The sequence below is a fragment of the Fundulus heteroclitus genome, chromosome 10, assembly GCF_011125445.2.
Source record: "Fundulus heteroclitus isolate FHET01 chromosome 10, MU-UCD_Fhet_4.1, whole genome shotgun sequence".
Classification (NCBI taxonomy): Eukaryota; Metazoa; Chordata; class Actinopteri; order Cyprinodontiformes; family Fundulidae; genus Fundulus; species Fundulus heteroclitus.
The window spans coordinates 20,962,823-20,976,700 of record NC_046370.1 but is presented as its reverse complement, the minus strand read 5'-3'; the positions used below and the strand labels follow the sequence as shown (position 1 = coordinate 20,976,700).

Sequence of the window (13,878 nt, the reverse complement as noted above, 5' to 3'; positions counted from 1 at the left end):
CGCAAAAATAGTTGTAACATAACAAAATGTGAAAATGTTTTTTTTTTTTTTTAAGGCACTGATCTGTGTTCCTTCTGTAGTGTTTCTCTTTTACGTCTTTATGTCAGAAAACAGACATTCTAGAAATTAAAGCCATGGGCTTAACCGATCATTCACTGACTACTCCAGCTAAACAAGAAAGTACAGGACTGTCTCAGAAAATTAGAATATCGTGAAAAAGAATACTAGTAGGCTATTCAACTAATCACTTAAATCGTCTAATTAACTGGAAACACTGCAGGGTTTCCTGAGCCTTAAAAAAACATTCAGCTTGGTTCAGTAAACTAAATCACAAGTATGGTAGTGGTTAAGAGACGACATAAGATTCTCACAGTAACTGGTGTACTGACCATGGCATTACTGTCCTTGATTGGCCTGCCAATTCCCCTGACCTGAACCCCATAGAGAATTTGTGGGGTATTGTGAAGAAGAAGCTGAAAGACACCAGAGCCAACAATGCAAATGAGCTAAAGGCCGCTATTGAAGCATCCTGGGCATCCATAACACCTCAGCAATGCCACAGGCTGATTGCCTCCATGCCACGCCGCATTGATGCAGTAATCTGTGCAAAAGGATTCCCAACCAAGTCCTGAGTGCATTAATGGACATTTTCAAATGTTTGATTTTGTTTTGCTGTTATAATTTATTTTTTTTTACTTGGTCTGAGGAAATATTCTAATATTTTGAGATAGGATTTTTGAGTTTTCTTCAGCTGTACGCCATAATCAGCGGTATTAAAACAGTAAAAAGCTTGCGATATTTCAGTTGATTTGTAATGAATCCAGAATGTATGACATTTCATGTTTTTTAATTGCATTACAGAAAATAAAGAACTTTATCACAATATTCTAATTTTCTGAGACAGTCCTGTAAAGTGTCAAAGTGTGAATAACATCTGTTTTTTATTGCCGACCACAAGAAATGCCAAGTTTGCATCTATGGATGGAATCACTTCTTCTTATTGTTTCTGTTTCATAAAGTTTCTGTTTCCATTGTTTCTGTCTCCTAAAGTTTCCTATGCCCTTTCTCTCCCCAACAACCCTTTAGAGACCACGTGGGAGAGGCCGTCCAGCGTCCCGGGGACCCCCAAGAGCTCCATCCGACACAAGAACTCGCTGCCAGCAGGTGCTTAACTGCTCTCTCTTCTCCTCTGCTTCTTTTACTTCAACTTCCTCAAGTGTCAGTGCCCTGGGGCTGGGAAATTCTCCTGAGATTCCTCGGTGGCACAAAGCCTCTGCTCAGGCTCACCACACACAGACACTTCCTGTGACTAACTTTATCTGCAGCCACCAACTGAGGAACTGAGGAGTCCTCTGTCTCCGCTTTGGCCCCGCTCCTAAAGAGCAAGCGAGCAGAAAGAAGCAGGAAGGTTCCTTGGTTGTTTCCACATACTGACACAAGCTTTATTCATTCATTCATCGTCCGTCTCATAAAACAGATAATTAGAGCCTCTCAGTCTAAAAAGTGAAGTTTTGAAAATGTACTTTTTACTACTTAAAAAAAAAATCTCTCACTTTCTAAATGTCTGAGTCAGTGAAGATTTACTCAATGAAATGTCTGTATTAAAGCGTCACAGACCACACAAAGTACTGCAGCTGGCACTTTTCTGCCTTGGTTTCCCCTTTGAAACTAATTGTGTGCATACAGACTGTTTGTACAACACTGAAAATGCACTCCACCTAATGCTCAGCGGACAATGTGTCGATTTCTGAATTTGGCCTCATGGGAAACCGACCTCGCTTCATATATTTAGTTCAGTCCATAATTTACAGTAAACTGTTTTTTTTAAATTCACTAGTCTTTTTGCCACTGCATTTGGTCAGAACAAAGCAAGCATAAATATCGCTCTATAAAGTGCCGTAACCATTAAAAACAGGCTACTTCAACACAGCAGTTAGTGGAAGAAGTACAGCATTACTGCTAAACAGCTCGGACTAGTTGTGTTCAAACCTATTGATATTTATTCATGTTCTCATGGAAGCACCAGATTGAGAAAAAAGGTTAAACAGCAAGTGTAACAAACTAAACAGTCACTTTTTTTGGGCTTTACAGACACCATTAGTCACATCCATCCATTGTCACCACCTGCTTTTTCCTTGCAGGGCACCTATCTGCAGCAGTCATTAGGCAAGAGGCCGGGTACCTTCCTGAACAGGTCTCCAGTCTATCATAGAGCAGCACAGGATAATAAAACCATTCACACAGACACACACACACACATACTCATACCTATGCCAATGCAGAAAAACCAGTTAAGCTAATTTTTTTGCATTGTGGGAGGAGTCCGTAGTACCTGGAGAGAACCGATGTGTGCATGTGGAGAATATTCAAACTCCTTGCAGAAAGACTGCTGGATGAGATTCAAACCCAGGACCTTTTTGCTACAGGGCAACAGTGTTACCAACTGCATCTATATAATCAGTCACAGTTTATCCTTATTATGATCAGCCACAATTCTTATCATGATGAAGAAAATTGACAAGAAAATTATAGATTAACAGAGGTTCACCTTCTAGCGGGACAACCACCCTAAGGATCCAGCCATTGCAACAATAAAATGGTTTAGGTCAAAGTATATCCATGTGGTAGAATGGACCAATCAAAGCCCGGACCTAGATCCTATGAGAATCTATAGCAAGACTCTTTGCATGCTAAATAGATCGATAGCTATAAACACTTTTGCAAGGTAGCCAATCACCATGTAGTCATGACGGTACATTTGTTGCCCTGAAGCATTAATTTTTCATGTATGGTTGTCTAGAAAATTAGTCACACCTACTCAATATGTTAATGTTTGTTTTAAAATAATTACAAATTTCAAGAGTATTCAAATTAACTAGATGCAATATCTAATAGACTTTAACACGGACATAAACTGTTTTAGAATTTCAGCTTTCTAAATGCTTCAGCTGTTTTGTTTCTTAACCTTAATACATGAACATTGCATAATTAGAACACTCTTTTAACACTTAGGTGTTGAGACATACAGCTCTTTTGGAAATTTACAAAAAAAATTGAAAAAATTTTTTTTTTTTGTTTTTCGTTTTCGTTTTTATGTTAGCTAACAGACTACGTTAGCTAGTTAAGCGGCTGGACTGCTGTCTTCAACATGTTTTGCTTGTCCATAATGGTGTATGATAGCATGTTCCTGTGGTTTCAGCTTAATTCAGCATCAGAACATTACATTAAATGGTCCCCTGAAGACAAAAAAGTCAGTGCTTACCTAGCCACCCCTAGTTGAGCATTCAATATGACTTTGCACGTATGGGATGTGGTGAATGTTGAAAGTATAAGATAAGATAAGATAAGATAAGATAAGATAGTCTTTATTGATCTCACAATGGAGAAATTCACTCGTCACATCGGCTCATACAAGAAGGTGCAGAGTAGGGAAGGTGCATTCAATTATATACAGTGAATCTTCATATATACAATGGATCAGAAAGAATACCAAAAAATACAAAAAAGGAAATAGGAATGGGCATATGATGTCTCTATATAAACAATATACTAAGTTCCTCTGGCTTTTTGTATCCCATTAAACCAGCGACCCACGTAGTGCTGTAAGTATGTACATGTGAACTTGCTCCTTTTGTGTTAGAGCTCGTAAAATAGAGAGCAATAGTATATGAACACTTCCTGCTCCAAGTTCGGACATTTGAGACAACTTGAACACAGCACAATCTAGAGGATGATACCAAACCACCAGCAACAGGAGTAAAGGTCGACTCCGGATGGGTGACGCATTATCCCTCAATAAGTGAAACCTACCCTCTCATCCCCAGTGTGGAAAAGCTGACGTGTCTTCATCTGTGCCTTTCCGTCTCATTTGTTTCTGCAGTGAATGGGTTCCATTCAGGTGGCAGCCCCTTGCATCATCACGGTGACCATTCACACAACAGCCCTGTTAGGAAGAGCAGTACAGAGCCCCAGGTAAAACTTCCTCACTTCTGCTATTTTGACATGTTGTGTGACGTTTCTAGTCCCCAAGATAGATCAGAAGGATTTTGACTTTCTTCTTCGATGTGTCCTTAAAATCTGCGTGATCGCAAATAAAACCCACCAGTGAATGTATGCCAATGTCCAGCAATGTTTTGTATGTTGTAAGTTTGCTCGAGAAAATATACACAAGGTATCCACACTCATCAAATCTTAAGTATAAATAGGTTTTTATTACGTCATCTATGTCAGTTGTATGTGAAGTGTAAGCAGAACCTTAAAAAAAATGATAAAAATTTTGAAACAAAGTTCAAACAGCTATTAATGCTTCATTTTGCTGTCAAAAAGGAGATGCTATACATATGGAGGGGGGGGGGGGGGTTATTTTCTTGTTTTTGGTCGGGATTAAACCACCTCTCTTTCCTCTCATTAAACAAACAGGCTGATGGCAGTCAAAGCTGATTAAACCCTCCTACAGTATCTGTTCCCTTGATCGTAATTAGTCCCGTAGTCATGGCGATATCACACACCATCCACCCACCACTTACACAGGCTCTGTCCCCAAACACAAAAAAAAAGTCATACCTTCAGTTACAGAGAGGAGATCTAAAAACAATAATCTCGTCTACGAGTCCTGGGTGTGCCCTGAGGCCTCCTTCCAAAGGAGACACATCCTTAGGAACGCAGCAGGAGGGCGCTGAATTCTGTCACTGCCTGAAAGAAGTAGCGTCACTCTGAGCTCCCCCTGAATAGCCAAGCGACCTTGTAGAGGGCACTGATTTCGGTCATTAAGCGAAGCTTTTGCCCATAGCTGCTAGTTGCAACATAGATCTACTAACTGGTACAACAACAGCAGTTTTGCAATGTTTGCCTTTTTGATTTATAATATCTTTGTTCTTTTGAGGAGAATTAATTGATTATCCTAGAAAAGTCATGGAAAGCCCTAAAAAGTATGTAGCAGGATCACTTCCTTCACAAAAATAGGCGATCCAAAGCCATCTTGATCAGGAGGCTTGGAGACCTTCTGCTCTGCGTTCTTGACTGAAAATTCTGTTTATTAATATGAGGATGGTAGTCCTGCATTCACATTGAACTAGGCTGCCTTGCTCCTGTCAATGTCAACCACATTCTCATTTCAAATGAACAAGGTACGAATGGCGTGAAAACCCCTACTCTTGAAGAACCCTCCCCGAACACTACTAAAGACATGGTGCCAAGTCCTGTCCTAGTCAACAAATCAGGCACCTTTAAATGCTCTTGCAGTGTTCCAGAAACTCAAAGAATACTCAGTTGTTTCCCTTGAACCTAAAGATTGGACTCTAGCGGGTCTCTCCCCTCTAATACCTAAGCCTAGAGATCCCAGGGGAGGCTGAGAGGCGTCGTCTTTTCATAGTTGGAACACATAGTTAGATCTCGCCCCTTTTCAGAAAGAGAAGCGCCACCATCCCATCCGCTTGTCTCTTTCATTGACGTCTACGTCTATACCAGCAACATCAGGAGTCTTTAAGAATTTATTCATCCTCAGGATCTTGTCCCCATGGGGTTTTCTAATAAAGTCAATGATCACAGCCCTTGTGATGGGTCAATCCTCCTCAGGCACCTTCACCTCTTCTTCCAACCTGGAAGGTGCATCAGTTGGGTTGCGAAGAACCTCAAAGTACTCCATCAACTGCTTTTATGATCAGTTTAGTTCAACTGCACCCAGTTCCCATGGTAAACTTTGTTTACCCACGAATAAATGGGTTATGTCAGAGCATCCAACTTTTTTGGGTGCGTATTCTCGCACCTTTTTTTTTTTTAGGTATTGCAGACCAGGTATTGAAATGCGCATCTACAATATGGATGGTCCTACATGTGGGATTTAGACATATTTACAAGTTTCTCTGTTGCATTTAAACTGACATCTGGTTGCTTCATGTCAATCCACTCTGAAGAGATTGAAACGACACACACAGACATATGCACACTCATGCACAAAAGAGAATGAGAGAGCAAATCATGCTTTGCTTTGCTCTGCAGAACCATCACGCACACACAAAATTGGCAGCACGAGTACAGAATGCACCAGTCGGACTCGTCCGGCCCCCCCGCTTGGAAAACAACTTTTATTGCATGCATGTTTGTTGGGTTGAAAGAGTGTTCATGCTGAGCGGTCATGTCAGATGCAGAGGATGGAAGTTTTGATGGATCGGTCTACTTCTCTCTGCAGAGCCCAGGATCGACGTCACCCACCAGGAAACAGAACAAGGAGGCCGCCGTTACGGTGAGTTTTAATGGCTAAAAGAAACGCCTAAATGAGCAAAAGCTCATCCTTAAGTTTATCCAATCCTTGAGATGGATTTCATTTGGATTCTGTACAGCCTTTTTTAGTTTCCTCATGTTGGTTCAATACAATGTGCATATTTATAAGAGCAGTTGTAAATTGATTAACACCACACATCTGTGTTGTTTTCTACGCCTTCGTGTCCATTCTCTCCAAAGAAAACGGTTTTGAAACTGGTGTTTAGCTGCTAGAAGAGAGTTTTCCCCCCTCGGTTATCAGATCACTGCATCCTTTTTTGCTTTTGCATTTGAAAAACGAGGTTTTAAAGCATTTTCAGTTATTTCCCCCTCTCTCTTATCATTTAAAAACATAGACATCCGATGTGAAGTTCAGTTTCATACTAACAAGAACAACACAGTTCACGAGCAAAGGCAAAATAGACCGACATAAGGACTGGAAGCACCAATACCAAATGTTACTGATGCCTTTTATCTAAAGATCTGCAGATCACTGCTGTTGTTGGTCACGTGCTCTTAAGGAATCACATGACTCCTAGTCAGCATATACATGTTACTTGCAGAAGGTTTGGGGATGGTTTCATAAGTGGATGTAAACAAGTAGTAATTTCCTGCGGTTTCACACCACTTCAATTCTCTGATTATTGAGAAGCTGTAGTTAGCCTACATGAGTCCAGTCATGTGTTTTTATCGTTTTAATGTCTGGCAACAAATTAAAATAAGATTTGAGGATCTCAGAAACAAAGATTTTTGAAAGCAGGTCCAGAGTGGAAAAAAATCTTAAAGCGTCATGCTTGGATTTGGGAAGATGACAGACACACAACTTTTTTCCACATAACGATATCATTATCCTACCAGTAATCTCACCATGGACCCAAAAAAAACCTTCATGCGCTTCCATTTTAATTTAGGTATGGATTGGTAGTGCTGTTGCAGCACCACATACAGGTCTGGTATGGTTAGTACTTTTTTGGGGGTTGTTTTCAGACATTTTTAGAAATAGAAATGATAAACTTGACTCCGCAACAAAGTTGTGGATGTTTGCACACGATGAACCTCAGCATCCTCTGATGCCACTCTGTGATTTTACATGACCAAGCACATCGCGGCGGGGTTGCTGTCGTTGCCAATCGCTTCCACCTTGTTATGACATCATCAGACACTGACTGTAGAGTATTTAGTAGTGAGGAAATTTCCCAACGGGACTTACTGGACAGGTGGCAGGTGGCCTATCACGGTTCTGCACTGGGGTTCGCTCTGCTGAAGGACTCATTCTTTCACAAATGCTTGTAGGAGCAGTCTGCATGCCTGAATGCTTGTTTTTATGCACCTCTGGCCATATAAATGATTGAAACACTGGAAATGAAACCCAGTAGTTTTGACAAAATAGTATAACTTTGAACGTTCATGTCGACCATTGCATTGTAATGTCTTGGTTCATGTCAGCGTGTTTTCTTTTCAGAAACAGAAGCACCTTTTTTTTTTTGTTTCGTTTGGTGCTTTTTGGTGCTATCGGTTTTTATCACACTTGAGCTGTCAATGTTCTGACTTTGTGCAAGACTTTTAAAACGTCAACATGTGGTATGTGGAAACGGCTCTGACTGCGAGTCTTACAGTCATCTGGAGAACCTTGGCAGCATTGCTAGTTCACACATACTTCTCAACAGCTGACACTGTTTTGGCCTTTTGGAAATGTCTTATGTGCGCTGTCAAATTCTGTCTGGACGTGTGAGCCGATGAGAATGATTAACTCTAACGAATTGGTTTGTGATTTCAGAGAGTAAATCAAGCTAATGTTAATTTTAATCGACTCTATGGGACTTCTGTTTAGAGTGATGGCAGAATGGCACGTGCATTTTGTGTGGAATGTCGTCGTTTTCATTCTATGTCTTGTGTTAACAAATTAGCCCGTTCACAGCAGCTGCTGTAACGCACACTTAGCAGCCTTGGCTGAAGTCAGACTGCACCTACGTCTAGAATTTCTCCGTTTGTTTTTCGCATGTGCGGTAGGTGCAAAGGAAAGCTCTGTCCAGTGAGAGCAACAGGATGAAATTCTTGCAGTTTGTTGTATTTTCCCTCACATGGGCCACAAAACACCATCGGGGGGCCACATGTCCCAGTGACTGATTGTGTTTGTGCTACTCGCAAGCGCACATTTATGGGGGAATAGTTTGCTCTGGTAGTAGCGGCGCAGCTGTAAATGCACACGCAGCTGGTTCAGCAACGCATCTGGTGAGAAACTGGTGGTAACTTTGTAAATACAGCAGAAGACTGTTGCCACAAAGGGACTGAAGTTGGTAGCTTTAGCATGCAGCCGCTGAACGCATAAGGCATAGGGGTAGGCATTTAATACAAGCATGCTGTTAGAAAATGTTCTGCCAATTATTCAGTTAATAATCAAGCCCTCTCCCCAGCTACGCACGTGACTGTAGAAAATGACAGCCAAACACACTTTCCAAACTGGATGCTTATTTAGCAGTTTAATCATACAGTGCTAATTAATATTATACTGTCTTTATACCACGTATATGAATTCAAATGTTAAATATATCTGAGAAGCATACAGACCATAATGCATCTCAGAAGGTGCTAATGAGAGCAGTTGATCTATGTTTCAGGACTTCTGGCTGTTCCTTAGCATTGTTTTTAAAATAATCAGCCAAAGTATGTCTCTGTGGTCTGGATGTAGACCCGCTATGAATATGTATAAACCTGCTCCATGTGTATATTTATCGGTGTGCTCATCTGCATTTGCTAATTTTGTGATATGCTGGCTGTTCTGTTTAGGGTGAGCACATGCTCTGCCAATGCAGCTAACTTGCAGACATAGTTTCTAGTCTGGAATCATTTGAAATATAACCTCAGGTGGCAAAAAAAGAGCTAAGACTGTTTTTAAGTTACCTTGGTAAGTACTAGCATGTACTAGCATGGCTCCCATGAAGCAAACCATATTGGTTTTGGAACCAATTTGGTAAATTATCGCCACCTAGTGGCAGTTTTGGCTATGTGCTATGACTAAGTGTCACTTTAGAGGAACCTAGTAACGTGCTATGACGTTACAATTCTGTGGTCAAAATACGTGACTAGGGTCCATTAAGAAAAGCGATTATTTAAACAAGATTCATAGATTAGTTAAATCTAGGGTCAGCGATTTTCCCGGAAATTTCCACAAGTTCCTTTTTGAATAATTATGCATACGCAAGACCGTCTTACCTGCTTTTCTGCTCTTCAGGGGGATCGCGTGAAAGAAAATCTCGCAAATCTACTCTGGTCCTATTTCTTTCTACCGAGGCCTTCCTCTTCTTTTCATAAACTTGTAAGACACTGGCCAGAGCTGATTTTTTTTCTCTCTTGATGCAGGTCTTCAAGTTAAAATATTGGAACGTGTTTAAGATATTGTCAGTTTGTATTCGTTTGTAAATGTATTGTTTTGTTCTTTTTGTGTAAATAGTGTTGTCATTTTCCATTTTCATTTGAGGCAACCTTAATAATAGTTTTTCCCAATCAGGTTCATTTGTATTTAAGCTGTTTTTCATTTGTTGTTCGTTGTTGGGTGTTGGTGGTTCCGTTTAGTTACACTGCTATAAAAAAACAAAAAAAAACAAGAAGTTTCCACAGATGTCACTTCTTGCTCTGTTTTTCGACTGCCGTTTGGGTCCCACTTCCATGGCCGCTTGACCAGCTTGACAAGCAGATGACAATTAATAAATACATAAGAGGAGGGGATAATTTTGAAAGGTACAGAACCCTTGTGTTACCATTTTGGGAAAAAGTCCCATCAGTGACTCGGTTCTCCAAGGTTTATGGGATTGTGTGTTTGGGCATAAAGGCAAACAAACGTAGTATTTATTGGAGATATTTGGCAGAGGAAGTAGGGGTTAGTTTAAAGTCCTGCTAGCATTTAAACCCTGGTCTTCCACTGAGACTAAAGAGGAAGTGTTTTCCTCTGGGAAATTATAAGCCCTATATTCCAAAGTATACCTGCAATAGAAGCCTCTGATTCTTCTTCCTTCAATGGTAGTTTGAATATTTCTTCTGGAAAAGTCCTCAGCAGACCCCTGTTAACCAGTTTTCTCTGCTGTGGCATTGGGCTGCCGCTGAAGTGTTTAGAATAGAAGTTGTCCATCTTCCCTGCAGGCTGTTTACCTCCTGAGGTAATGGGCATGAGCAAGACAGAAGATGATTTTATTTTTGGAAGTTAATGCAGGACCCTGAATAAAGCTGTAGATTATGAGGATGTATCTTCATTTATTTATTTTTTTAAAAAGGCAAAAAAAAAAGAAAGGAAAAAGAAATTTGTGGACACCCTTGCAGGTCATTGAGTCGTATTGCCTTTATTCTACGATAGAGTAAACAAATAATTGAAAAACTGTAACATGCTGATCTGATGTATAGCGCTGATGACAGATTTTTGACTCATGATGTGATTGGTCACACCATCAGTCACATTATGAGTCATAATGGACTCTGGGTAAGAACACCTACGAGGCCTTCACAACCGACGAAAAACACAACACAACAAAAGACAGACGGGAGTTTCATTAAGTTGACAAGCTGCAAAGTTTATAGAAGAATATCATTTTCACTACTAACTAGAGCCTTTTGGTCATATTGCCAGTCACTTTAGCTCTATGTTTATTAGAGGAAAAATTTATATTTCTGAAGAAAGACGACCATATCTATAGGGAAACATGCAGAGGGCTTGGTTTTGTTTTTGGAGTCACGGGGGACCTTCAGTCTGGTGGGCACAAAGAAATCCCAGGACTATCATTGCATCGCAGCCTCAGTTGCAGGCCAGGGGTCATCCAACAGGATAGCGCTAATTAACTTAAAAGCCAGAGTGCTCTGTAGCTCTGACCTGATGGTAAAAGTTTAAACCATTTGTGTGCAGGCTGTGTGGGGTCTGCAGAGATGCAAGCTGCCCTTTTCCTGACCCGGACCAACGCAAGTGTTGGACTCTCTGCAGACCTAATTGTTCGGTGGAGTTTGGATCTGTCCTGTTTTGGGGATGAGCCAAACCACACAGCGATGCACAAAGCTGGCTGAATAGTGGCAGTGTAGAAGGCGATCAGCCGCTCCAGAGGAAGGTGGTGCGTTTGGTGGTTGCGGCAGGAAGCGCACGCTCTGCTGGGGCTTCTTTCAAACGGTGTCTGTGTGTGAGAATCCTCTCAGGTCCTGAGAATGGGGGCTTCCTAGGAACAGGAAGTGGTCCACAGTGGACGTAGTGTCTTTGATGACGGGGAGGGGAGAGACCATGGAGGATGTTGACGCTATCAAACGTGTTTGGATGAATCTGAAAATTGCAGTGGGGAGGTGATACCCATCAAAACTGAGACACATTGAAGTGTTTGCTCACCTACCTGCCGGCAAAGGAAGAAGCCATTGTGAAGCATGGAAATAACTTTTTTGCAGTGACAGCTGACGGAAGGTGCTGCCACAGAATATTCAATTTTCACTTTGCTCATGCTATTTTTTACATTTATGAAATGTTCAGATGAAGAAATAATCCAAAGTAAAGTAAAATCTAAAGTAAATGCCATCAAACGTTTTCAGTTTCGAAATATTTCAAAGATGGTTGTAGTTTGGAATTTAATGTAGTTTAGTACACACACATCTGTGCTCTACAAAAGTACTTGCCCTCCTAAAGATATTGTCTTTTCCCTTTTTTTTAAACGATACCCCAAGGTAACATAATGAGGAGTTTTGAGATGATGATTTCATTCATTGAGGACAAAAAGCAACACTAGCCCTATGTGGAAATACAACTGCTCCCCTTGCTAAATCATAAGTCAGCCACAATATGTGGTTCAGTATCAGTATCCTCACTCTTGTATGGTTACTGACTGACTTGTGGAATCAAGGCATCACTCAAACAGAACCTTACATGACAACAAGTAGGCTAAAAGACGTCGATCAGCAACACATTATGTCCCGTACTAAAGAAATTCAAGGACAGATATAAAACAAAGTCACAGAAGTATTCCAGTATGGAAAGGGTTACAGGGCTATTTCTAAACGCAGCTTTTAAATTTGTCATATTGCCTATCTTTTCCCCCATGTTGTAGAAAAGACAATAAAAAAGAAAGCACGTTAAGTCCCCATAGTGTACGGAATCTCTGAATGCTAGACAGGAGACAACACACTCTACAGCACCTCTGCTGACAATTAACTTCTGCAGGATAATTAAAGGCAGTATCTGGGAATCCTGGTTGCTGATTGGTTAATTCAGTGTTGCGTCAGAACAACAACTCCCCAAATTCTACTGACAAAATTTTATCTAAGATTAATCATAAAGGAAACATGAGTGAGAAATGTTGGCTTTGAATTGTTCTCTTTGGTTTGGTGTGTCCCCTCTGCAGAGATGACATAGTGGTGAATTAAGATACAATTACAAGGGCATCTCAAATAATCAGAATGTTATCAAAAGGTATTCTCTTTCAGTAATTACATTGAAAGAGTGAAGCTGAAATATTTAGATTCATTTCACACTGAGTGATATATTCCAAGCATCTATTTATGTTCACAATTAATGGTTGGCAGCTCATAAAAGCAAAAACGTATCCGATAAACCGAGCATTAAATAACAAATATTTTACTAAAATGATTTTCACAAGAGAATGCCAGGTCCTGGCCTCTTATATTCATGGGAAAATTATTGACTCGACAGTTGACAGCAAGCTGGTAAGCCACAATCTTTAAGACTCTGGCTGTTCACAGAGTGACACATCCAGGCATCTTGATGTAAAGTTTAAGAAGTAAACTTTATAGCACCTTTCACTGGTCAGCAACCACTAATTGCTATACGATTTTAAAGTGATGTGGACAAAAATTTAGCGGAAGGAAAAATCTGAGCTGCTTTGGGTCCAAGCATTTTTTTTTAAATAGAAATAATACTAGAACCCAGGTCTATGGTCTGCTTGAACGCTCTCCTCCTTCATCCCACAGATCAACTGTGTGACGTTCCCGTCTCCGGTCTGTATGGCCGAACAGCAGCTGCTGAAACCAGACGAATGGAGTTACTGTGACTACTTCTGGGTGAGTAAGTCTGGGCGATTAACTTGCTACTATTCTGCACTGCAAAAAGGGAACTAAAATTAAGTAAATATTTATTGGAATAAGTGCATTTTTTTCCTTGATTTGAGCAGGTAAATAAGACTATTTGCCAACTGAATAATATTTATGCACTTAAAATAGGAACAATTTATCTCCATCATCTTATTTCAAGTGCTCTGTATCTAATTATCTTATTTTAGGGGTACAAATACTCATTCCATTGGCAAATAGTCTTATTTAGCTGCTCAAATCATGGAAAAATACACTCATTTCAAGAATATTTTACTTTTACTTTTAGTTCCCTTTTTGCAGTGTGTCCATCCATTTCCACATTTCAGTTTTAATAGCATTCTGACCAACATGGGGATGATCAGGGTTTACCGCTCTCTACTGTAGTACTACAGGTTTTATTTCTGCTGGGTGTTTTTTTCACACATGCCATGACGTGTGCAAGAGTTACCTTTTCACGATCCACTCTCATGTTATGAAGGAAGCTTTTGCTCACACGCTCTCACTGTGTAGATGCAGAGCCATAAACAGACTTATAGATGTAAGTTTATGCTCAAC

At 40.4% G+C, this 13,878-nt stretch overlaps 1 protein-coding gene across 3 annotated transcripts in view; it reads left to right on the top strand.

Moving 5' to 3' along the window:
- The window catches only part of gas7b (growth arrest-specific 7b), a 76,739-nt gene that overhangs the window by 35,234 nt on the left and 27,627 nt on the right, over positions 1 to 13,878 (top strand). For all 3 annotated transcript variants that reach the window (XM_036142319.1, XM_036142320.1, XM_036142321.1), the window contains exons 3-6: positions 1,087 to 1,164; positions 3,881 to 3,972; positions 6,188 to 6,241; positions 13,204 to 13,293. In XM_036142319.1, the coding sequence (XP_035998212.1) occupies positions 1,087 to 1,164; positions 3,881 to 3,972; positions 6,188 to 6,241; positions 13,204 to 13,293 (314 nt within the window). The remainder of the gene's footprint in view (positions 1 to 1,086; positions 1,165 to 3,880; positions 3,973 to 6,187; positions 6,242 to 13,203; positions 13,294 to 13,878) is intronic.